The 26,198-nt window shown below is 32.6% G+C and overlaps 1 protein-coding gene across 1 annotated transcript in view; it reads left to right on the forward strand.

The window, feature by feature from the left end:
- TLL1 (tolloid like 1) overlaps positions 1-26,198 on the forward strand; it is a 276,217-nt gene that overhangs the window by 197,527 nt on the left and 52,492 nt on the right. The window contains exons 10-16 of the mRNA XM_060093650.1: positions 1,974-2,076; positions 4,575-4,691; positions 5,876-6,021; positions 15,755-15,950; positions 17,591-17,716; positions 18,827-18,987; positions 21,458-21,638. Coding sequence (XP_059949633.1) covers positions 1,974-2,076; positions 4,575-4,691; positions 5,876-6,021; positions 15,755-15,950; positions 17,591-17,716; positions 18,827-18,987; positions 21,458-21,638 — 1,030 coding nt within the window. The remainder of the gene's footprint in view (positions 1-1,973; positions 2,077-4,574; positions 4,692-5,875; positions 6,022-15,754; positions 15,951-17,590; positions 17,717-18,826; positions 18,988-21,457; positions 21,639-26,198) is intronic.

The raw sequence follows: 26,198 nt of genomic DNA on the forward strand, positions 1-26,198 counted from the left end.
TTGAAACCCTGGTTGTTGCTATAGGGAGAATACAAATGAAGAATGAAACTTAGTAACAGACAGTGGTAGTATTCCCCATTTGTAGCAGACTTAAAGTAAATATAAAGTTAAGGGGGAAAACCAGAAATTATTTCCCAATTATGTCCTAAGAATAACCTAATGTTGCATTGGTATTCAGAGATGGAAGAGCAAGCATATTGGTAACTACAGGAGAATAGTTTAGAAACTATGTATTTTGATAATCAAGTATGGAGGGTTATTGAAAAAGAAAGGGAAAAAAGGGATTAGTCCTTTGTCCTTTGATATTTTGGAAATTCTTGTAAAACGTTTTTTAGAATATTTAGAATGATAAAATCAGATGAAGAAAAAAAACCAAAGGAAAAAGAAAAAACTATAAATAAGGTAGAAAGAAATAAATGAAGTTTTATTAAACCGAAGCAAATTATGCCATGCCTACTGCATTACAGTTAAACAACATCTTGTCTCTATTTTCACATCCTTGATAGATTTCATCCTCTTGTAATCAAGAAAGTACATGTTTAAAGAAACTGATAAATGTTGAATTTAACGGTGAAATGTTAACACCATTATAAGGTACAACTGACTTTCATTATAGTTAGACAAATTCTTAGTTTCCATCTCTGTGAAATGGTTATTTATATGGGCAATTAAAACCAACTTTGGCATACAATTTCATCAATGATCGTCACGGTGCTGAGATATAAGATGCCATGAGAAATATTTATTGTTATGCTGTATCTTCATCCTAGGAAGAAGTAAGCTAGTTGAGTGAAGATTGATTTGCCATAATGAGTACTTACCTTTCTGTTAAATACTATGCTGAAGAAAGGGGAGAAGTATATGTTTTCTAACACAAAAAAGGTAGTACTTTTAGGGAATATGGATTCAAAATTGATTATACTTATTCTTTTCTTTTTTTCTTCATTCCTTGAGAGTCTTTCTACATTCGAATTTTTATAATGACACAAAAGGATTCTGTAAATACCGTTACAACCTACAGTTTTATATTAGAAGTATGTCAAATATTCATAATTTGTTGCATTTGGCCAAAGTCCATTTCAATTTCTAGATTAAAGAACAGGTTCATTGTACACCTTAAGCATCTTAGATGTTTTAAGCAGAATAGAGTTTGAATGAGTTTTTGAATATAAAAAAGTATTTTCCAAGTGAATTTTACCTTAGCAGATACATGCATTTTTATGTTAGTTTGGCTCTACTTTTTGGTGTAATCAACTAAAAAGAAAGTTAATTATATGAAAAGTAAAGTCTTTTTATAAAGCTGTAAGAAAACTGTCTTTTCTAAAGTTGCTCTTGAATTATCTTGAAAAGCAGCATCATTTCAAAACAAAGTACAGAATAAAGGGTCATGTACAAGATCTTCTAACTTAAAAGGTCTTCGAATACATATTCTTGGATCTGGAGAAACATAGTGACATCTGTCTTTGATTATAGTTACATGGACAAATTTGAATTCTAGAGCTGTATTTAAAACATTTCAACATACACAATGATATTATGTTCCTGGAATATGGCACATGGTGGTTATTTTTAACGTAATTATAGATGTCTGAAATAAATTATTAAAAAGAAGACACTCATAGTAAAATCAGAAGTTCTCATGGTTTGTCATGTTTATCTAAGAAAATTCAAAATAACCTATTTGAATAAAGATTTCTGTTTGTTTCACAATTGTTCAAATTAACTTTACAGAAACTTTGGTTTAATTGCTGAAATGTTTAGTTTCTTTATTGACATTGTGCTTCTAAATTGTTAGACATTAAAGTGAATGAGAAAATGAGTGGTTTTTTGAGGTGTTTATTTTAAAAATATTAGAGGGATACTAATACAGGAAAAAAATTGCTATGAATCTCTTTTCACAGTAGTCCTGGGTTCCTAGACATGTGAAGTTACAATCATTTTTAATCTGTGTATTCTTTTGTTACATTTTGAAGATTGTCTTAAACTTTACTACGATGGACCTATACAAAAGTAGTTTGTGCTGGTATGATTACATTGAAGTAAGAGATGGGTACTGGAGGAAATCACCTCTCCTTGGTAAGAGATTTTTTTTTGCCTCTTATGTGGCTATGCATGTAGTCTGTCTTGTTCAGAGACAATTCTTTCAAGAGTTATCTTAGGGTTTAAAATGTATGAGACCAACATTTTAATTTTTCTTATACTTTTTTCAATCACAGCAAAAATACAGACAGATAGATAAATAGACAGTTCATTGATTTAAACCAGCTTCAATTATGAGGTGGTATTTGGACCTGAACATAATGATTTAGAATAGCTTATAGTGAATAATCATCACATATTCTGTATTTTTAATTTTAAAATCAGAGTTTTAATGAGTAAACCAGATAAATTGTGTATTTGTGTGTGTATGTTGTTTTGCTTTGTTTGCTAAGGCAGTAGAGCATGAGCTGTTAGGTACACATTTGGTTTCTGGCTTCCTGCACCAAGGATATTGGTTCTTATTGTAGACGTCACAGTTTTGCTACTCAGGTTTTTGTGGCTGAGAAGGTGCATCTGTAGTTTGTGTCATAAATTGTAGCTCAGATTTGGTGCTCATGAAAGTATGCTACCAACATTTAACCACAGACCACATCACTAACTTACATGAGGCACTTTCCGTTGCCCTCTGTTTTACTTAAAGGTGAGAGCTGCTGTGAGCATGTGAGCATCTACTCTATTGATTTTTTTTTGAGATTGTACTTCTATTTTTAGAAATAGCTTTACTCAGCTGTGTTTTTGTGCTTACATATCTTTTCTTCTTAACATCTAAAACCTGCTGAATGGACACTGTTGTATTAAAAGTGACAGCAGCATTAGTAAGTCCAAGAGATCTGTAGAAATGCTTAAAAATAAGGAAAAATTAAGATTTGAGCTAATTTGATAAGTCAGGATGAAGAAAACATTGTCTTGAACATTTAGTTCCTTAGCCTAGATGAAGCAATTTGTAATATATTTATGTGTGTTCCAAAGAAAACATTTCATTAAACTCATATTGAAAAACCAGTTCTAAAACTGAAATATTGAGAACACTTTTTAGAGCACCATCAGCATTACACACTGCAGGGTGTAATGGCCTAACAGACTGGCTTAGTTTGACTACAATGTTCATGTGGAAAGCTTTCCCCACTAGTTCCTCTGAGACCTTGTTCCTCAGTGTGTAGCTGTCACACTGGCAGCATCAGAATCAGTTAGAAGGTTAGAAGTGTGGAAATGCAGGTCCCACTCCATACCTTCTGAACCAGAGACTGCATTTTGACAGACTCCCTGGCAATTCATATGCACATTATAGCATTTTCTCTTTTAGTCAGGTTACTTTCTTCCAGTTTCCTTTTTTAAAGAATTGAAGTATAGTTGATTTACAGTGTTGTGTAAGTTTCAGGTGTACAGCAAAGTGGTTCAGATATAGATATAGATATATATTCTTTTTTCAGATTATATTCCATTACAGGTTATTACAAAGTTTTGAATATGGTTTCCTGTGTTTACAGTAAATCCTTTTTGTTTATCTATTTTATATATAGTAGTTTGTATCTGTTAATCTCATACTCCTAATTATCCCTCTCCCCTTCCCTTTCCCACACATTACAGTTTAAGGGACATTGCTCTATTTTACATGCCCCTAATTTACTTTGCCATTTAGGGAGACCTTTTTTCACCTGCTATCTGTTAGTATGAATTTGTTTTAAGTTGACTGACATTTTTCATATACTAAAACTATGTATGACATCATTACCAAGGGCACACAAAAATGGATGACAATATATTATTCTTTGTGGAATTATTTAATGTGCATTGTCATATTTAACTTTCTGTCATCATATAAAATCTTAGAGCACAGTAGCAGATATACAGTAAGCAACGAATATTTGTGGAAAGTTGAAGGAGGGAAGAAGGAATGACAGGCAATAATATATTTGCTCAGTATTATACTTGCCTGTGGATAAACAATCAGAAAAAAATTAGAATTCATTATCAAGTCTTCTGATACTGTTTGCCATTCTGCCTACTACACTACATACTACAGCTTTATAGATGAGATGTATGTAGTAACATAATTCCTTGGGCAGCCTGTGGGTTTCCCTGACAAGTCGCCATTGAACATGGCTAAACAAAGAACTATACTTTGAACTGTCACTTCCTTATTACTGACTAAACTGAAAAGTTGAAGCAGTTTTTCAGGATCACTTGTACTTTTTTCTGTTTTCCATAGAATAATATTCCCCACCTTGATATATCATGTGTCATTTTACAAATAGGACATGTTTTGGGCTAGCTGTTTCTTAATTTTACAGATAATGATACTGACATCAGTCATTTAATCTGAGAGTATGTTCCAATATTCCATAAATAAATATGAAGAGATTTATTTATCCACCTTTATTAAGTAAATATTAAGGAATAATTATGGCTCTAGTTCCTAGGGGTAGATACAGGAACCAAATCAGGTTTTATGCATGCAATTTGTAGCTAGTATGAAAAGCAATTAGAATATAAAGTCATATTTAGGAGTCTCTTTATTCTTTTATTTCTTTTAGGTAGATTCTGTGGGGACAAATTGCCTGAAGTTCTTACCTCTACAGACAGCAGAATGTGGATTGAGTTTCGTAGCAGCAGTAATTGGGTGGGAAAGGGCTTTGCAGCGATCTATGAAGGTAAGTCACATTGAGTTTAGAGATGGCTTCTTCTTAGACCTCTAAACAGAAATATCCTTTCTCTCAATTTCATTAGAATGATATTGTAATTGTATTTTAATTACAAAATTTTCTAAACCTGTATTATAATGTTCATTATGATGATTTTAATAAAAATACTTGGTGAATTTAAACTGAAGAAACAACCTGCTTTCTGGTACCAGTAATGTGGTAACATGTAAATGTACTCATCAGGGATGTGTGGGGAAAAAAAAAACTCATTATAGAGATGTGTGGAAAACAACAGCAACCACAAATGGCGAAAGAGTCCTTAAACTTCGGTTGTTTTTTCATGACAACATTAAAATGTTATGAAGAAATTACCACTTCTCTTTGTGCTGAGTTTGTGTGTATTTGATGCCTGTACTGCGGAAATGCCTTGATAAAGGAAACTGCACAGAAAGTAATTGTGCACAGTTCTGGAGCTTGCTTTGTCTAAATCAGAGAGTCAGCATTCAAGAAGAATTTACTAGAGGCTTTGTTCTATATGTATCTAAAACAGTAAACTGGCATTGTGCTTCCTGGCTTTAAAAACCTTCTTGCCAGATCGTGGGTAGAGAAGATTCTTCTTGCTCCTGCCTCTGCCAGCGCAGGAGTTTAGGCTATTTAGAAGACAGAAGATTTCTTCTTCTCTTAGACTTTTAAGAGAATGGAAGCATTTGTTTTAGAGATTGTGTGGTTGTGAAGAGTATGGTTTGGATGGAGCCACAGATGTTGAGCACGAGGCTCGCTCACAGCCAGAGGCCCAGGGAGTTTTGTGGAGCTTCTCTCCTGATCAGCTCCTCCACTGAGGTAAAAGACTTAAAGAAGCAGTTCAGAGAGTCAAAGAGGAAACTCACATAGAATAAATTACAAAATCTCAAAAGGTTTTTAAAGTTTTTTTTAAATGCTTGTTTTTGTAAAAATGTGAATTAACAGTCATAAAAATCATATATTCCTCTGCTGACTGTTATCTAATATTTATAGTTAAGTGGCTAGGTTTTTTTTTAACCAATTAAATATTTACAACCAGCCAACCTTGATTTTTATAACCTGGTTTTTATGTACTCAGCTCCAGGCACCAAACTAAAATGTTATCTTAGAAGAAAATGAAAACGAAATGGTATGTCTAGGTTTATTTATTTGTTTATTTTTGCTTTCCTCAGCTATCTGTGGAGGTGAGATACGTAAAAATGAAGGACAGATTCAGTCTCCTAATTATCCTGATGACTACAGGCCGATGAAAGAATGTGTATGGAAAATAGCAGTGTCAGAAGACTGCTATGTCGGGCTGACCTTTCAGGCCTTTGAGGTAAAGTCCTTCAGGCAGCCTTTGTGGGGCACATCCTCCATAAATGACAGTGCATTTAATGGGATCCTCATTAAAAAAGCAAAGAACTAGAGAATCAGCTTTTTCATCAACAAAGAAGCAAAGGATTGCCTATAAAATGCAACATCAAGAGCAAAAGAGGTTTTTTTTTCTTCTTTCCTCTTACTGCAGACATTTTCAAGAAGATTAAAGTGAGTTTACATTATCTGTGCTTTTTGAATTAGAATGTTTGAAGTACTGTCAATAGTTTCTTTTGACAAATTCCCAGGCTTGTTTCACAAGAATGCTTGAAGGGTCCATTAAATAAAAAACTTTTATTTCTCTTCTAAACTAAGACGTTAAAGGTAGATTATCTTTTTGTTGTTGTTGTTGCAGTGTAAATCCATTTTTCACCTTTTTATCATTATGCAGAAAATTATTTATATCAAAAACAGGGATTTAAATATTCTTAGGAGCTTTTGACTTCATCAAAAATATTTATTGGGGAAGAGATCAGCACCGACATTGTATTATTAGATGAGGGCAGAATAAACCAAAGGCCAGTCAGAATCCTGGAGCAAAGTCTGCATCTAAAACTACTGCACTAGCTAATGAGTCATTTTTGTGTAGTGGGGAGAATTGAGTGAGGGATTAGAAGCTAAGAGATATGGGAATTTGTCAAGAACTCCTGAGCATGTTTAAATTACAGAATCAGGCTAGAAATTGAGAGCCCAAGGTGGAGTAGGAAGGAATGATGAGGTGCTGGCAGTAGGTCCAGGAAAGAGTTAGAGATCCAGATGCCATTACTAGAGATTATTTCTTTACTGAAATTAGAAGGCTTACTTACTGTCCAAGTGATCAGAAGGCCGGTGTAGAGAACCCCATTCATTGCCAGGATGTGCTGGCCACTGAGTGTGGTGACTGTGTGGTGTCCCAGTCCCCATAGCAGGAGCCCCAGGGGAATCCAGGTGTTACTCAAAAGCCCAGAGAAACTCATACCCCGACCTGTAAACTGTGTAGCATATTTTTTGGTATTGTCTCTACCCCTTTGCTTGTACCTTTTAATTTTCAAGACATATTTCTTTTTAATCATGAAAAAACTCTCTTTTATGCCGTGATCATGATGTTTATGCCCCTGACCCCTTTGCATTTTTGGAAACCTTGGTTCCGAGATTATCTGATTCACATTTATTTTTAAATTTTACTGGATTGCAAACATTGTTCAAATAGAACACTTTATTGTAAAGAGTAAACTAAAATTGGGTAGGATTCACTTTTTAGACCAAAACAACTGGTTCGCTGAAAAATTATCTAATGACCACATTATATGTGTTAATATTTTGTGCTATTGCAAAAATTAAGAGATGAACTGCCTTTCAATATATAATTCAATGTTTTATAGAATTCTATTATAGTAGTGATGTCAGCAAATACATTCATTCCATGCATCTAAAAACTGAGATGCAGAAATTGCTGGCTTAGCTGGTTTGCAGGGTTTTTTTGGTTTTCTGGGTTTTGTTTGTTTGTTTGTTTGTTTTGATATATCAATATAGTAAGAGTGATATTCTTCAAAAATAGGATAATGTAAGGACAAATAAGAAGGATTTACACCTCAGGCACTTAAAACCATGCCTGACACAGAGTAGTCATTTAATAAATACTTGTTGATTAAGTGAATGAATAAATTATTGCTAAGCTTTGGAAATGAGGTAGAGTCATGTCACAGTTTGGCTGATAGTACATTTTATTTATTATCTCTAGTTTCCTGTCCTTTCTTCATTTTGCTTTATTTCCTTATGTTTTTCCTCCTTTATTTATATGCTGGACATATTTGAATGTCTAGTAGGCCTCTCATCTTTAAGTGACTAACATCAAGCCTTTGATTGTCTTGTTTTACTCACACTAACCCACTCACCTTCAGTCTTCTCTATTTCAATATTTAGTGTTTCAGTATGTCACTATTTACTCAAGGAATATCCCTATTCCACTTTTTGTCTTAAACCCCAAGGCTAATTAATCAGCATATTCCATTTGCTTTGTCTTCAAAATATACCACATACATGACCACTTTATATCTACTTTCTGGCCACCACTGTTCTAATCACTGCCTCTTGCTTTGGAACTTTGGTGAGCTCTTCACATCTCTACACTTGCCCTACATATCCTGATATCCACACAACAGCTGGGATGATACTTTCAATGTAATTTATATCAAACGCTCCTCTGCTTAAAGTTTTATCAAACACTACTCCCCATGTGCCTCATGGAGAAAATCTTTGTGTTAGACTTTCAGGCATGCGTTATAATGCTGTTGGCCATGAATTCACTGTTAATGAATTGGAATATCTGTGAAGGTACCTTTAAACAGAAACACACATAAAGCAAGGATAAATATTGATTTGATGACAAAAATTTTGTGACCAGAAGCTCTCAGAAACCTAACTCTGTATTTCTCCAGGAGCCATGAATCAGTATTCACTAACTCAGTGTTTTCAGTGACTTTGTTGAACTCAACTACTGCTAATACTGAGAATCAACTGTATATATTTTTAATTTGGTCTAGTGGTCATTAGGTGGTTTGTTTCAGTTACTCAGTTATCTGTTTATATCAATTTGTTTTTGTTTACATAACATATTTTCAATATACAGCTTATGTGTTTTATATTTAAAATGTATAATTTAAAAAAGATCTTCACTATTTCTCAGTGTTTTGTGTCTTTCTCTGACAAAACTGTTTTTATTCACTGATATCAGTCTTTGACTTTTTCAAAAACTTTCTATTTTTGTAACTCTTATTCCCTATGTCACTCTCTCCCTTTTCAGATAAAAGGGTCCTTAAGATAAGCTAGTTCTGTTGAAATCTACTATAAAGAACTTACTGGCTGTTCATTATTTATGCCTTTCTGTGAATTTATGTCATGAATATTCACCTCTCCTAATGCTACTTAGATTTTAATGTAAGTACAGAAAGAAATCTGAACAAGTGCTTTTGTTAATGAGGGTAATAGACTCCTAATATTTCTGTAATCATCACCTTTGGGAAGATTTTTCTTCTCTAGCAGTTACTGGTATGTTGACTCTTAAGACCAATACTGAAGTGAGTTTCTACATGAATGTAGATAATGTCTAAAATCATTTTGAAGATCTCATCTTCTCTTCAGCAGTGGTATTTGTAAAAAAAACCTCTATACTACTATTTCACTTGAGAACTTTCAGTATGCAGAAATACATAAGAGAAAAAGTTGGGAAGACTTTATAGTACAACTTCAAAGAAATGTCAGTAAAGCAGGAAATAAGTGAAATAAACCCAGAGCTTAATTATGTTTAATTAAAATCCCTACATACATTTATTTAAGTGGGATTACATTTGAGGTACTTATCAATATTTCTACACACTGTGATTTGGTTATACTTTCCTTTTGAAAACCATAGTATATAATAGTCTTTCCCATTATTACTAGCAACATTCTAAACTACATACAAAAGTTTTTTATCTTGGCACAGTTGACCCTTGAACAACACAGGTTTGAACTGCAGGGGTCCACTTATATGTAGACTTTTAAAAATAAATATAGTACCTGTTACTTTCACTTTACAGATCTTTAAGCATGGGGGAAAATTTGTGTTTGATTAGAGATCACAATATATGGAATCAGAAGAATTAGGGTTTAAGTGGTGAACCTCTCCAAACTATTTCAGCCTCCTTCCCTTGGGTGACTCATTTATCAGTTGCTTTGTTTTTGAGGCAGAGATAGCACTTGGCGGTTTTTCAACTGTGCTGTGTTGGCACCCCTAACCCCTACATTGTTCAAGGGTCCACTGTACTTTGTGAATTACCTGATTAAGAGTAATCCTTTAATTCCTTTAAATATTTTATATTAGTTTAAGTTAAGTAGACTAGTCTTTGTGAATGAAGTAGGAAACCAAGACAAGATCTTAATTAGTTAATATTTTAATGCTTGCCCTGCACTATTTTTGGATATTTGGCTAAGAATATATATTGGTTAATGACTATATAAGAGAATATGACTATATAAGAGCTACTATATAAGGTAGCTCTTCAGAATTATAGTTTAGGTTATCATTCTGCTCTGAAAGATTAGATTAAACAAACTTGCCCAAGGTCACACATTTCTTAATTGGTAGACTGTGAGTGATACCAATTCCTTGGCCTGGCACTCTTACACCAAGGTCTTGGTAGCAAAAAGAGGCACCTAATTCTCCTATGGCAATAAATTCTTTCCTATCATAACTATTGTCATTTGTACATTTGAGTTTTTTAATCAATAAAAGCCTGTCAGTCAGGGACATGTCTGTTTATTCATCACTGTTTATATACTATCAAGTATATATTTATTATCTGGTCATCATAGGTTTTTAGTAAATATTTATTAAATTTACGAGTTGAAAATAATTGTGGGGGCTTCCCTGGTGGCACAGTGGTTGAGAGTCCGCCTGCCGATGCAGGGGACACGGGTTCGTGCCCTGGTCCGGGAAGATCCCACATGCTGCAAAGTGGCTGGGCCCGTGAGCCATGGCCGCTGAGCCTGCGTGTCCAAAGCCTGTGCTCCACAACGAGAGAGGCCACGACAGTGAGATGCATGTGTACCGCAAAAAACAAACAAACAAAAATTGTGTCATGAAGGAAAAAAAAATCAAATGGCAACATTGAGAAACCCGAATCATATAAAAATAGACCTAACCCAGCCTTATGGTTTTGATTTTCACATGGTTGAGCATTTTTTTCTCCTCCATTTTTGAGCTCTAATTGCATACGTATCAATATTCATTAAGTATTAAATAGTAATAATAAAACTAATACTAATTAATAAAATATTAAAGATGACAGTGGTACATTTTAAAATAATCATCTATTAACCTTTTATCCTTTTTATTTAAAATTCCTTTTGTCATAGCATTTATTACTTAAATTTACTGTATTTTTCTCATTATTAAAATTAATTTATTTTTAATAATAAATGCTAATCTTGATTGTTTTTGTTAGTCATACTTTTCTTTAACATTTTACCCCAAAGCAAAAAATAATGACTTAGCATTGTTCCAAATGTATAGAATTTTAAGTTATATTATCTATAAAAGTTAAATCATTTATGGTGTTGATAGTATGAATTATATTTTGAAATTACATTCTAACACTCATAGAAGACTATTTTTATTATGGTAAAATAGAAATAACATAAAATTTACCATCTTAACTATTTTTTAAGTGTATAACACAGTAGTGTTAAGTACATTCACATTGTTGTGTAATCAACCTCCAGAACACTTTTCATCCTTCAAGACTGAAACTCTTTACCCAGTAAGCAACAACTTCCCATTTCCCCCTCCCCCCAGCCCCTGGCAATCACTCTTCTGCTTTATATCTCTTTGAATTTGACTATTCTAGGTACCTCATGTAAGTGAAATCATACAATGTTTGACTTTTCGTGTGACTTATTTTTTATTTCACTTAGTGTAATATCCTCAAGGTTCATCCATGTTATAGCACTTGAAAGGATTTCCTTCCTTTTTATAGCTAATATCCCATTTTATGTATAGACCACATTTTGCTTATCCATTCATCCACTGATGGACATTTGGATTGCTTCCACCCCTTGGCTATTATGGATAATGCTGATATGAACATGGATGTACAAGTATCTCTCCAAGACCCTGCTTTCAATTTTCCAAATATAATACCCAGAAGTGGAATTGCTGAATCATATGGTAATTTTATTTTCAATTTTTCAGAGAGTATGGGAGAGCTTTTACTGACACTATTACCTAGAAACTTTGGAGTTTTCAGAGGTTTTTACAAATAAGTATGTATTGCAGTAGATGTTTTTGCAATGTTATATTTATTTGGAAATTTGATTGTAAAATGAAAGCAAAGTGTGTGAATGGCCCCTGAGCCTGGGTATGGTATCTTGCTCCAGGGCTGGCATTCCTTCAGTCTTATAGCTCTCCCACATGCAGTGACCACAAAGCTCTACACGGGTTGGCAGTGTTAGAATGAGAGGCTGACAACTTTAGGTTACTTTTAATTGATTTTAGTTCTTGCTAAGTAAAATAACTCAGTTTTCTGATGCTTCCTCTCTAACCTGCCAGTAAAGACATGGACCCCCCCAACTTAGTAATGAAATGTAATATTAATCCCTTCTGGCTAAGCTTTGTATTTATTCTTCCTTCTTTGTGTATTTGGATTTACTTCCAATATCATTTATATATCAGTTTTCTAAAAAAATCTTCAGAGCTTAATGTCACTTTCACTGTTTTCTCTATATACATATTAGGTCTCTTTACGTTATGACAAACTTGCCACATTCCTATATGGTTTGTGTTCTGATTACCTTAAAGTCTGTAATAAATCAGCATTATCATTACCAAACATATTTATTACATGTCCACGCTTTAAATCTAGAAGACACTGTTTTTCCTTTTCTTTTTTTTATGAATTACTGACTTTGGTGTTCTTTTTCTCATGGTACCTAAGGTTACCGGCATAACATCAATTAACTTATCCACTTTTTAGCTTCAACCGTATTTATTTCTTCAACTATATTTATACTAATTGATAAAGTAATTGATACTGCTGGAGAAAATATTACACAAATAACATAAATAAAATAACTCAAACTCTAATTTTTGCTCACCATCATTACTGTCATGTGGATGTAGTTGAAGAGGTATAATTATAATTAACACCAACAGAGAAGGTTTATTGCTGGTATTGCAGATTTAGTGCTGGCATTGCAATTAGGATTAATATAATTAAACTGGAAATACTTGTAAACAAAGATCATGGAGGTCATTGATATGATATGTAGGTCAACAACCATGGCATTTACCGTGTGAGACTACAGTGACTACAGTGTATATTTCTATTGTTTTATCCCTAATACCAGGTGCATAATACTTAATATATAAGTAATATGTAATTCATAAATAGGTACTGTTGGAATCAATCCAAGAATTGGTCATTTTTATTCATTTTACCCATGAGATATTTACACTTTGTGTACCATATAAAATATTTAATTTTTACTAAGTAACCAGTGAATATACTATAAATTAAAATTTAAAGAGATCTTTAAAGATTTAAAGAGATCTATTGTTTAACTGTTAAAGGAACAGAGTGAGTTTTATATACAGGGAAATACCCATTATCCTATATCCTTTTAATCACTGATCATATGTAATTTTTTTCAACAGTGTCTCTCTTGTTTTCTTCACACTGTAATTTTCAAAAGCAAAAATTTCTTCAAAATAGTAATTAAAAACCCATTTTAATTAACCTTCTTATTTTTTACTCTGGTATGGCTTCTGATATGAAGCAACATGATGTTTTTTCTATTAATTAACTTTCTATGGCAAGCAACTACTTTCTTCATTGTGTGTTCTCACTCCCTTTCCTCTTCTAACTTAGCCTTTCCCCCACTTCCAAAATAATTCATGAGTTGCAAGCATTTCATTCTGTGCTGCTCAAGCAGGTGAAGATAGATAGGTTGACTTGTTGAAACCTTTGGTTATTTTTCCTACAGTTTTGTTGTTTGTTCAGTTTTGCTTACCCTTTTATCAAGTTGTACAACTTGAGAGTTTTAGATGTTATTTTATATGTCCCCTTAACCAATGAATAGATTTTGGCCATCTGGAAATGTTCTCATGTTTATAGAGAACTCTGATTTTGAAGGGACTGTATTAAAGACTGAGAGAAGAAGGTATGTTATAGCTAGTCAGATTGGCCTTGTCACCCCAGTGACTAATTTTGTTCCTAGTGAGACTGCTAGCTCTCCCTCACCCCTCTATTTAACAGCTACTGTCTCAAAAGTATGCTTTAAATAATGAGATATTTTTAATGTTAAGTATTTTCCAATTCTTTACCATAATTCCACACACGTAGAGAATACATTTTTAGGGAAAAAAATCTGGATTTATGAGTCACAGTGAGCTCCTACTAATAGTAGGAGCAATTTAAAATTGAAACCGGGCTTCCCTGGTGGGGCAGTGGTTGAGAGTCCGCCTGCCGATGCAGGGGACACAGGTTCGTGCCCCGGTCCAGGAGGATCCCACATGCCGCAGAGCGGCTGGGCCCGTGAGCCATTGCCGCTGAACCTACGCGTCCGGAGCATGTGCTCCGCAACGGGAGAGGCCACAACAGTGAGAGGCCCGCATACCCCACCAATAAATAAATAAATAAATAAATAAATAATAAATAAATAAATAAATAAAATTGCAACCTTCACTCCCGCTACCCCCACTGCTCATACTTCCTATCTTGTTTCACTCTGTATTCTTCCATAGAATGTATTACTTTCTAATATTTTATGATTATTATTTACCTTGTTTATTGTTCCTTTGCTCTCTACCCACCGGTATAAGCTCCAGCAGGGTGAGGCTCTGTTATTTTGATAAATGATGCATACTAAGCAGTGAGAAGAGTGCACAGCACAGAACCAGCACTGAATATTTATTGAAGGAATGAATGAATCCTGATTTGTGATTGGGAAAAGGGCAGCAGCAAATGCAGTACTTAGTTCTAGCCAAATCTGCTTCAAAATCTATTTTTTTCTGTTTGTCCTTATGAAAACTATCATTGTTAATGTGTTGACAAATCAGGAAATGCCTTCTTCAACCAACTATACCAGAAGTTTCATGCATACAGGTTGTAGTTCATACAATGAATGTGTTCCCTGACATTCGTTCTGTAATAGGAGAATTCCATAAATTGGTGAATTGTATGTTGAATGATGGTTGACAACATGTGATACTTTTCATGGTTTATAATTATAGATGTCAGTGCTTTCCAGCTTCAAATACCTAATAAGTAGTTGACTCTATTAAGACTTCAGAGTTGGACTCATTTTCTATGAAAAAAAAAGCAAGAATTTATTTAGAAATTGTCTTATAATTTATAAAACAATTTGTAAATTTTGTTTTGTTGTTTGTAGAAGTTTAGGGCTAAAACAAAGGTCTACAAACATTCACTTCTTCATAAAGCCAATAGTTTGAGCTAATATTTGCATTTAGTTGTTTATGAAAAAGTTTGAGTACATCCAAGGTGCACAGGTGAGAATAATGTGTTAAGGTAAAAGGCTCATCTAAACATGCCTGTTACCCTGAGAGGGGCAGCCAGTGCTAGTTCTACAATGGAGTAGTCTTCCCACACAAAGCTCTGCTAACTATGGATAAAGGATTTCATAGACTAGGAAGAAATGTAATCCCATGTTATCATATTTTGCTTCAAAAAGATATGTATAACCTAAAATATTTCATTTGTCAATAATATGAATTCAGCTGCTCTATTGATAAAATAATGATTTTTTGATCAACTATGAGCAATTTTTATAACTATGTTTCAGAACAAATTATGCATTGCTTATAGCATATTTAGCTCAGATTTCTAATGAATATTATTAGTCTGGATTCTCTTAAATTCTATTTTCCAAAGAATTACTACTCATATTTTTATTTTATTTTAAAAAGCAGTTAACTTCTATTGATCCTAGTGCAGTGGATGCACTTTTTCATAGATTTTTTCCTCTGTCTCTCTACCAGATTAATACATCATTTACTCATGGACAGTGTAGATATTACCATACACACTCAACAGAAATGCTCTCTTTTGGTATAAGTAATATGGCCATGTTAGTACTATGGCACTGAGAATACATGATACTTTTTTATAGAAATTGTTTTGTCTATTAATGAGATAGATCACATATTTTTACTATTACAGATTGAGAGACATGACAACTGTGCCTATGACTACCTAGAAGTTCGAGATGGAACCAGTGAAAATAGTCCTTTAATAGGGCGTTTTTGTGGTTATGATAAACCTGAAGATATCAGATCTACCTCCAATACCTTGTGGATGAAGTTTGTTTCTGATGGAACTGTGAACAAAGCAGGGTTCGCTGCCAATTTTTTTAAAGGTAATTTGAAATCATTTAAAGTGGAAGCTTTTCTCTGTCAAGGATAAATGTGGTATTTAGCTTTGAGTCAGGGGAGAAATAAAGTAATATTGAAGATTGAAGTATGCACTATTCATAAAGATATTTTGATCGTTTTTGATGGAATAATTTACTGGTTAAAAAACTGGAATTTGGAGATTTGTAGCACGGGGTAGGAACTCCATTAGGATATTCTACCACCTGTTTTTTAGGAAATAGTCAAAATAGCAAAATCCAGAAATATACAGACAAGAGGAAAATATTTGCAATATAATCAACAAAGGGTTCATAACCAGAAGGGGATTACTGATATATAGTTTATCAATTTATTTCCATGTGGCAGCATTTCTAAACCATCCCTTAGAGAATAGAATTCTACCACATTAGAAATAATTTATGGCCTCCTTAGTAGAACATTCTGATCCCTAAAATGTCTTTTTGACATTATTATTGATCAGCTTTAATTTTGAATTATATAACCAAATTTTAGTTTATTTTCATGTCCCATGTTTGGTGCGTATTCCTCAGGTAAAAAGAAAGCTATTTTAGTGCAAATAATAACATCAGATTTGTATTTTGAAAATTCATAGGCACTTAGGTTAAGTGTGTTATTATAGAATAAAATTCTTTTATGGGAAGAGAAAATAAATTTTCTCTATAATAATTTTTAAAGAATAAGTGATGGATTCAGTAATGTATGTCAAAATTTAGTGTGAATAATATCTAGATATTTTCATTATTCAAAGAGCAATACTATAATGGATTTTTCCTGAGCATTACTTAGATGCTCACCATTTGAACTGATAGGCAGAGAACTTTGGCACTTCTACTATATGTGTTCCAAGTATTCATTAAAATGTTCATTTACATGCTTTAAATCTTCTCTATGTTATATTTTACAGTAGAAGAAACATACTATAAGAGTCTCTCATGTGATGTTTGTGTATTTGCTTAACAAAATGCCTAGTCTTTGGATGATGCATAATTTCTCCAGAGAATATTGTTTGCTGTTTTCCTAACTCACAGTAGGTTATTCTTAAAGAGTGAGATTATGGAGTACCTTGTCATATGTGGTTTTTTTTAATTGTATATATTTTCATATGTCTATTTCATATATATTTTCATGTTACCATATACAATTAAAATAGTTTCTGTTTACAAAAATATGGAATTATTGTATTTTCTGGATCAACATATCTATATAAAAACAGTGAATGTTTTCAATTTAAAGAGGTGTAGTAAGTGTCATAGTTTTCCTTCTTTTTAATTTTTAGTCACCATATTTTATTTCTTAATAATGATATTACTTTAAAAGCATTTCTTCAGGCTACCTAGCAAACTATACAATGAAATGAACAGTGAATCCATGTTTTTTCAGTAAGTTTTTCTATTCCATTCTGAAAAATCTCTAGGTTTTAATAATCCTCTTTAACTTTAAAGTCAGAAAAAAACATACTGTGTCTGAGATGAGGTGATCTTCAGTTGGACCAGTCCTTCTGGTTCTTACACAATTCTTAGATTGCAGTGACATGGGTTCTTGTATGTCATCAGTCAAGAGCTTGCAAATTGTTCCTGTTCCTTCGTTGAAGAAATCAATTGTCTAATTGTCGCCATTTTTATAGAGGAAGACGAGTGTGCCAAGCCTGACCGTGGAGGCTGTGAGCAGCGTTGTTTGAACACACTGGGCAGTTACCAGTGCTCCTGTGAGCCTGGCCATGAGCTGGGACCTGACAAAAGGACCTGCGAAGGTGGGACCGGAATTGCACATGGGGTTCCCTGCCTGAAACCCCTACCCATTTCCTTCTATCATGTAGTCTCATTCTCTTTCTATTTTTATGCCTCCTTCTTATACTAGAATAAAATAGACACAGTTATGAAGAAAATACAGTATCTTTAAAACACAGGACATTGTATTCCAGATAATAATGAAGTTATGTGGCTGTTATTTCCACGTGACTACTAAAAATAAATACACTTTAGAAACTTACCAAATATGGTAGACCTGAGATTACAGGTAGTTTAAAAATATATTTATAAATATAGTAATATTTATATTAGTTAACATACATATCCACATATACATACATACACATATATACGCAAAGGCAATTCAAGAGACCACTTTAGCTAACTCTTGACTCCCTAGGAATTAATTAGGAAGTGTGTACAATATGTTCATTTCACTTAACTTGCTTTTGAAACCCTAATTTTCCTAATTTCACCCTAATTTCATTCCTAATATCAATAAGAAAGAGAGGTAACATAAATAGTACCTCTTTTAAATAGATCATCCAAAAGAGAAAGAAAACCAGTTGTTAAATGGAGTTTTTGGAATAACAAATATGCTCTATTTACTATAGTTTACCTTGCCGGCTAGCTCAAGCAACTCTTTCCTTGTCTTGGAAACAAGTAACAAGTTCCTTGTCTTGGAAAAAAAACAGAGTTTGGAGAAATAAATAATTGATTTTGGTCTTACTACATCATGCTGTATTGTACTTTACATATATCTTTTTATTAATTCTCACAACAATAGTGTGGTGTAGATATTATTATACACATTTAAAATATAAGAAATCTGACCTCCAGTTTTCTTTATATTGCTCGCCCAAATTTGAGGTGATCTAAAATGTAAAGCCATCATTTTCTTCGCACTAAAGCTACAAAATAACACTTTATAAATTGGATTAGATGATTAAAATAGTTGTACTAAAGACTAAGGAATAGAGACTGCAGCTTTCTAGGTTTTGAAAAATCCAGAAGGTTGAAATTTAATGCTGAGACGTTTGATTATCAATGGAAAGGTGCTAAGAAGGGGATAGATTTATTAGGGGAAACCTTTCCCTTTTCTTTCTTTCTAGCGGCTTGTGGAGGACTTCTTACAAAACTGAATGGCACCATAACCACTCCAGGCTGGCCCAAGGAGTACCCTCCCAACAAACACTGCGTGTGGCAAGTGGTGGCACCAACACAGTACAGAATTTCTATGAAGTTTGAGTTTTTTGAATTGGAGGGCAATGAAGTAAGTGAATAATAAATATTTTTTTTTATAAAGTGCTTTAGGGATCCCTAAAGGCAATCTGGTAAACAAAAAAAAAAAAAAGAGAGAGAGAGATAGAGAAGAAGAAAGAAAGAAAGGAAAGAAGGAAGAAGGGAGGGAGGGAGGAAGGAAGGAAGGAAGGAAGGAAGGAAAAAAGGAAGGGAGGAAGGAAAATTGCAGTAGTACAATAGTATAAACGTGGTAGTCTTTCTTAGTTCTATTTCTCATTTCTGCAACTGCTTATAATTCCTGTTGGCATTGGATGGTATTTTAGACTGTCTCTGGGAGATTGAAAATTACCCCCCGGCATTTTCCTGATTTATTAAAGTACTATGAAAATATTAAGGTAATGTCACATAGATTTTTCTAGAAAAAATAAACCAAAATTCACTTGTTGAGTCATAACAAGAATACCTTTTTGGGAAAACCTGGTATACTTCCCTTGTGGAAATGGGTATATTTTCATTATATAAGTAGCTTTTCATTATGAGTATGCTTATGGTTCACAGATAAAGTGAGAAAGAGAAGAAGAAAGAAATTTTTTTAACCTCAATAAAACATGTATTTAGATGACACTATCTTTCCTTTGTCTTTATAGCTTACCATAGTAAAGTCCAGTTTTCTGTCTGGTGATCACTTTTAAACAAGTGAAATCATTTTTTTGAGAATTCCTATGTGCTGGTACACACACACCAAATTCAAATGGAATGTCAGGCCTAGAGATGACAACTTTTAGAACTGTGTCTTGTGTGATTGGTCAACATTAGGTCCAGAGAAAATGTAATAAATGTTTGTTCTGTTTCAGCTTTTCTACTTTCTTTTCTTTTCTCTAACTCCCACATCCTTTCTCCCAACAACTTCTTTTTCCTGTGTTTATTTTAAAATGAACGAGATCCAAAGGTATGATAAAATTCACTCAAAAATTATTTTGTCTTTGATGTATATCTGTTGAACACTCACAAAGAACTGAGAGAACAAAGAACAGAAATATAATATATCTGTGCTCCTGGACAATAATTGTTGGTAATATTTGTGGGTTTTATACCGTAATTTTGTCTTTGTGTATGTATCTTTCCTTCTTCTTTTTTCCCTCCTACTTATCCTTCTTTCTTTTAATCATTTTTTAAAAATTCTATTTGTAGTAGTCAAGGCACTTCTATGGTTTTGAGTTAAAAAGAAATGCAGACTTTTGTGTTGCCTTAAAGGAAATTAAAATATGAAGTGTAATGCACTGATATTTCAGAGAATTGTACAATTTTAGAGCTCAATGGACCTTTTGAGATCTTCTTTACATCATGTAAGCTTTATGATGGAAAAGACTGCATTTATATTTCTTACATAATTTATCCACATGAAACATCATTTTTCTTTAATAATTATCTTAAATTTGGGAAATATTAAAATTAAGAACGTATTTTTATAGTAATCTTAGAACAGCTTTCATATGAGCAACACGTTTTGAAAATGGGAATCTCCCTGCCAGTTCTTCAATGTAATGTGAGCTTAGTATTGAATGGCTTCTACTTTCTCAGTTTCCCTAAAGCTGTTGGTTGTGGCAGAAATGGCATTTTGATTCACTAATTGATAGATGTTCCTAAGAAGGATAAACGTTTATGTTTACAAGGAAGAAGGGTAGATGGTTTAAAATAAATGGGGCATTGTGTTTGAAAGCATTTTTCTCATGGTAGCAGTCTTTATTCATGGAAGGAGCCTTTACAAACTCTGTAACATATCCTGGAATTCTTAAACTTATGATGAGGTTACTGTGTGGAATGCTATTAATAAAATTCTGTGCATTTTCATAGTTTAAAGTCTTGAATATTTAAAATAAAAGCATGAGCAAAATCTTGAATTATAGAATACTGGGTTAAGTTATAACTTCATTGTTTTATTTATTTTATTGATATATAAAAGGAAAGTCAGTATCAAACAACTTTAGCTTCGGTAACATTATCCCATCTTGTGTCAGAGCCCTCTCTAAATAAAAGTTGCAGATGTAACAAAGTAGATAGAAAACTTATTTCATTTTTCCTAGCAACATTTTGCTTATTTATCACCTAATTAATATCACAAGAGCCAGTAATTTGAGTTGACATATTGCAAAGTACACATCATGCCCAGAGTTCAACCATACGCTTTGTTAAACAATTATTCATCACAGTTTTCCTTAAGTCTGTATCTTTTGGAAAACATGTATGATGTACATACATATATACAAGCATACATTTGTATATACATCTCTTGGAGCTATTCGGAGTAAAATTCTTCTCTCATCTGTCTATCATGCCTTCTGCTTCATATTTGGACACTTTTCTTGATTTTTGGACCTGTTAAATCCGCTTTAACTACCACAGGAGTAAAGAGGGGAAAACATAATAAATTAATAAAAAATAAATGTCAATCATCTGATTCTCTCAAATCTGGTGATTACAGTAACCATGTTTATTTCTAGGTTTGCAAATACGATTATGTGGAGATTTGGAGTGGTCTTTCTTCTGAGTCTAAATTGCATGGCAAATTTTGTGGTGCTGAAGTGCCTGAAGTGATCACATCTCAGTTCAACAATATGAGAATTGAATTCAAATCTGACAATACTGTATCCAAGAAGGGTTTCAAAGCACATTTCTTCTCAGGTATCAGTATTCTCATTCTACATGTGTATATTACAGATTTTAAAGGTGGATTGGCTTAAATTGTATGCTATCCATTCTTCCCAGTTTTCTGTAAATGAACTTGGAGGTGTAATAGAATGCATGAACATTTATCCTAGTTTAATACTTTTTTAAAATTAGGATATTAATAAGAATGGCCCTGATGAAATGCAGCTCTCAAACACTTAGATCTTACATAAATTCTAATCAAATATTTCAAAGGCTAGTAAAAACAACACAAAATTATTATGGTAATATTTTCACACAGTGACTTTATAAGTGGATAGTGATAATGATAACAGACTTCCAAAAAGTGGCAGACTTTTTCAAAATTATCTTTGCCTTTGGACTATGTGGTCTCATTTTAGCAACATATTTTTTATTCTTACTGCTTAGCAACATGTGTATTATTCCTCTTCTTACTATTATATATTCATTCTTTTTATTAAGCAGACATTAAAAATCATACTTTACCTCATCATTATAGAAATGATTGCAGTAAGAGGCCTAGAAATATGGAAATTATAATTTTACTAAAAATAATATATTATCAGATACATTTAGCAGTTGACAAGTCTACATTTGGAATTTAATGTTTAGTTGAACCAACTCACATTAAAAATTCCCTCTTAAAGAGCTGAAATTTGATTAAAGCTCCCTAAATTTTAAGAAACTAGATAGAAACATCAGTGAAATGCCCTTATTTTCCCAATTTCAAAATTGTTCCTTTTAAAAATATTACTCTGAAACTTCAAAAATAGATAAAATTGTAATAAGCCTTGCTAGATATAGCAATCTATTCTGCCTGAAAGACTGGCAAGCAATGTGAAGCAACTGAATTCCAATTATGTTTAATATCAGGTAATTTAGATTGAGTTAATTCAAAGTCTATTTATTCTAGTCCCCATGTATTTAAGATTAATGAGATTTACAGCGCCTGGGGTTTGTTTGGGGCTTTCAGTTTAATTGAAATTAATGGTTCACAAGTTCCATTGAGGTCCAAGTCATATATGAAAGTACATTCAAAATACAATGGATCTTGGCTCCTTTTTCTCATTCCCTTCCTTCCCTCAGATTTAATTGCCTTTTAAAAGTTCTTCTCAGATATAGAAAACAAACTAGTGGTTATTAGTAAGGAGAGGGAAGGGGGAGAGAGGCAAGAAAAGGGGAGGGGATTAAGAGGTAAAAACTATTATGTATAAAATAAATAAGCTGCAAGGATGTAATGTACAGCACAGGGAATATAGCCAATATTTTATAATAACTTTAAATGGAGTATAATCTATAAAAATATTGAATCACAATGTTGTTTACTTGAAACTAATACAACATTGTAAATCAACTATACCTCAATATAAATAAATAAATAAATAAATAATAAAAATTATTCTCGGGCATTCATTTAAGATTTGTTATTCAAAGTAGCATTTTAATATACTATTTCAATGAAAGGAAGATTTCCTTAGACTTTACTATTCTCTAAATATTATGTAGTTTACATATTTTAGGTGATTCAGTGTTTAGAGATAAGGCTTCTTATCTTAGAACCACTTAAATATTTATTTTAAAAATTAAAATTATAAGGTGAATAGATTTTATTATATTATTAATATTCAGGATCCTATACTTTAATCACTCATTTTATTTAATAAAACTTTTTTTTAAAGATGCATGCTACATATACTGGTGACAAAGTATAAGTAAATTTAAAGTTCCCCAGAGTATTTAAAATTCGTTATCTGATGTTTCTGTTCAGGCAAAACTTCCCAAATTCTAAAGACAGGTTATTTGTCTGTGTCTCTAGGACAATAATATTGTTAAGTAAACTGAACAATGAAGTTCAGGGAAAATTAAACCCCAAACTCTCATGTTGTAGCTATCATTCTGAGAACCTATTATGCAGGCATACATTATCTCTTTAATAACCAAAGTAAAACTGTAATATTCTAAGTGTTCAGTGTCACAAAGTATTTAACCTCAGTTCATCTTGGGTTCTCTTAACCATAAGAGATGATCACATGCTTTGCAAATAGCATTAGTTTTGTGTTATGTTCAACATATCTGTGACCTGGAAAACAACAGATATACTTTTCACTTCTTTATTAGATTATTATTTTGTAAAGTCCAAGATAATTAAGTATAAACATTCAGTGTTTTCTTTTTGATTCATTGAAAAGTCTTGGCAGTTTGTCAGATTCATATTTAAAATACTATAGTCCTGGATAAGTAATTAGATCTATTTCACATTTAAATTCATGGGAGTTTCCGCTAGTGGGGAAGATGTTTGCTCAGGAAAAGGGAAGATAAAAACATATTTGATTTGTACAATAAAGAGATGACAGTGTTACTTAATGTCCTGATTATGATCATCTTACCAAAACATAATTTAATTTACTAAAGATCACCCATTGTAATATATAGATTCTATTCACATTGAAAATATCATTTTAGAGTTCTAATAATGCTATAAGTGTAATTGTGTGGTAAAAGTCTAATAACTCATCCTATCTATTAGAAAGTAGGCATATAAACCATGGGGATATTGTATTTCACAAACAAAATTGAAGGATTTTTTATGCTAAAATTCACTCTTGGGGATTTGATAAAACACATTACTGCATTAATTGTGACAAATTCTTTAGAAATAAATTTAGCATAGGAATCAAGAATTATTACAATGACTAATCTGTTTGCTCAGAAATTCAATTCTTGGGATTCTTTCATAAAGAAATATTTCAAAATCTGGAAGAAGGATTTTCAATATACTGTGATAGTGACAGAAATTTTAAACAACCTTCAAATGCACTGTGTGAGCTCTTCCATACCATAAGGATGGTTTAATGATTTCATGGTGTAAAAAGTTGTATATGATAAAATATTAATGGAAATCTAGGTATAAAGCTATATGTGCACTGTGCATACAGCTAAGCACGTAGGTGGGAACAGATCTGAACGATGCTATTTAAAAATCCCAAGACTGTTTGTGTTAAGGTGAAAAGATGGTGCAGTGTAGTTTCTCCACAATTTTTCTCAGTTTTCATCTGATTTAAATATAAAAGTAATTTTAAAAGGAAAACACACATCATATTTCTACCTATCTTTTACCCCAAATATTTTCTAGATTTGAAAATATTACCTAATAGACTTTGATCTTTGAGAGTGAAAATTTTAAATCCATCTCTTTGTTAATTAGTTAATAAATATTAATGCAAATTAATAATATTAATGCAAATGTTTTGAATTGAGTTAAATCTTCTAATTTTTATTTTTATAGTTAATTTCATAATATCTTAGCGACAATTGAATAAATGTTTGCTGTATTGTGTATGTTAATCCAGAAACATTTGATGGAGACAAACTTTTTTTTTGACATCTTTATTAGAGTATAATTGCTTTACAATGGTGTGTTAGTTTCTGCTGTATAACAAAGTGAATCAGCTATACATATACATATATCCCCATATCTCCTCCCTCTTGCATCTCCCTCCCACCCTGTCTGGAAACTTAATCTTAAGTGGTTCTGTTTATAACCAGTTTTCTAAAAAGTTTAGAAGTGATTATGAATTTATGAAAACATAATGAGAAATATACCATGTTTAGCTATTTTTTCAGCATACTTTTTCCCAGAAATATTATCAAGAAATTCAATTTAAAAAGAAACAATATTTATTATAAGTGATTTCATATATTTTGTAAAGAAAGCTATTTAAAAATAACTTCTAGCTGTCTTGCAACTAAGTGATACGTCAAGGAAGAAAAAACACAAGGAAATGTATTTAGATTTTTAATGAATATAATGAAATAAACTGTAGCATTATTTTATTTTATTTATTTATTTATTTATTTATTTTTTCTTTTTGCGGTATGTGGGCCTCTCACTGTCGTGGCCTCTCCCGTTGCGGAGCACAGGCTCCGGACGCGCAGGCCCAGCGGCCATGGCTCACGGGCCCAGCCGCTCTGCGGCATATGGGATCCTCCCAGACCGGGGCACGAACCCGTATCCCCTGCATCGGCAGGCGGACTCCCAACCACTGCGCCACCAGGGAGGCCCTGTAGCATTATTTTAAAAAATACAATTATTTAATGAAATAATCATACTGAGATTTTACTTATTTTTGCACATATCCTCTGATTTTAAATAAGCACTTTATAGACCTAAGAAATGGAATTGGAAGAATGACACTACGAACTTATAAGCAAAATAATTAATACATATTTCTGTCACTTCCATGCTCATCAAAGTAAGAAATCATCACATAAATTCTTAGTTAATGTCTTAAATTAGTCATGAAAAATGCTGTAGCTTGAAACTCTAGAAGTGATTGGTTTATACAGCAGAATATCCACAAGCTCCTCTATAAAAATTAGTGTCATAGAGTTCTGATATTAAGGGTATGTTATAAAGCAATATAATGAAATAATATCAAAGTAAGTAAGGAAATTACAACTATAAAAGTAAGGCTATTTGAACATGATGTAAAATTACATGTCTATTAAATTTTTTATATAATTCAGACTATAATGGCATAGGCATTTTCTAGA

The sequence above is a fragment of the Mesoplodon densirostris genome, chromosome 1 (assembly GCF_025265405.1).
Source record: "Mesoplodon densirostris isolate mMesDen1 chromosome 1, mMesDen1 primary haplotype, whole genome shotgun sequence".
NCBI classification, from domain to species: domain Eukaryota; kingdom Metazoa; phylum Chordata; class Mammalia; order Artiodactyla; family Ziphiidae; genus Mesoplodon; species Mesoplodon densirostris.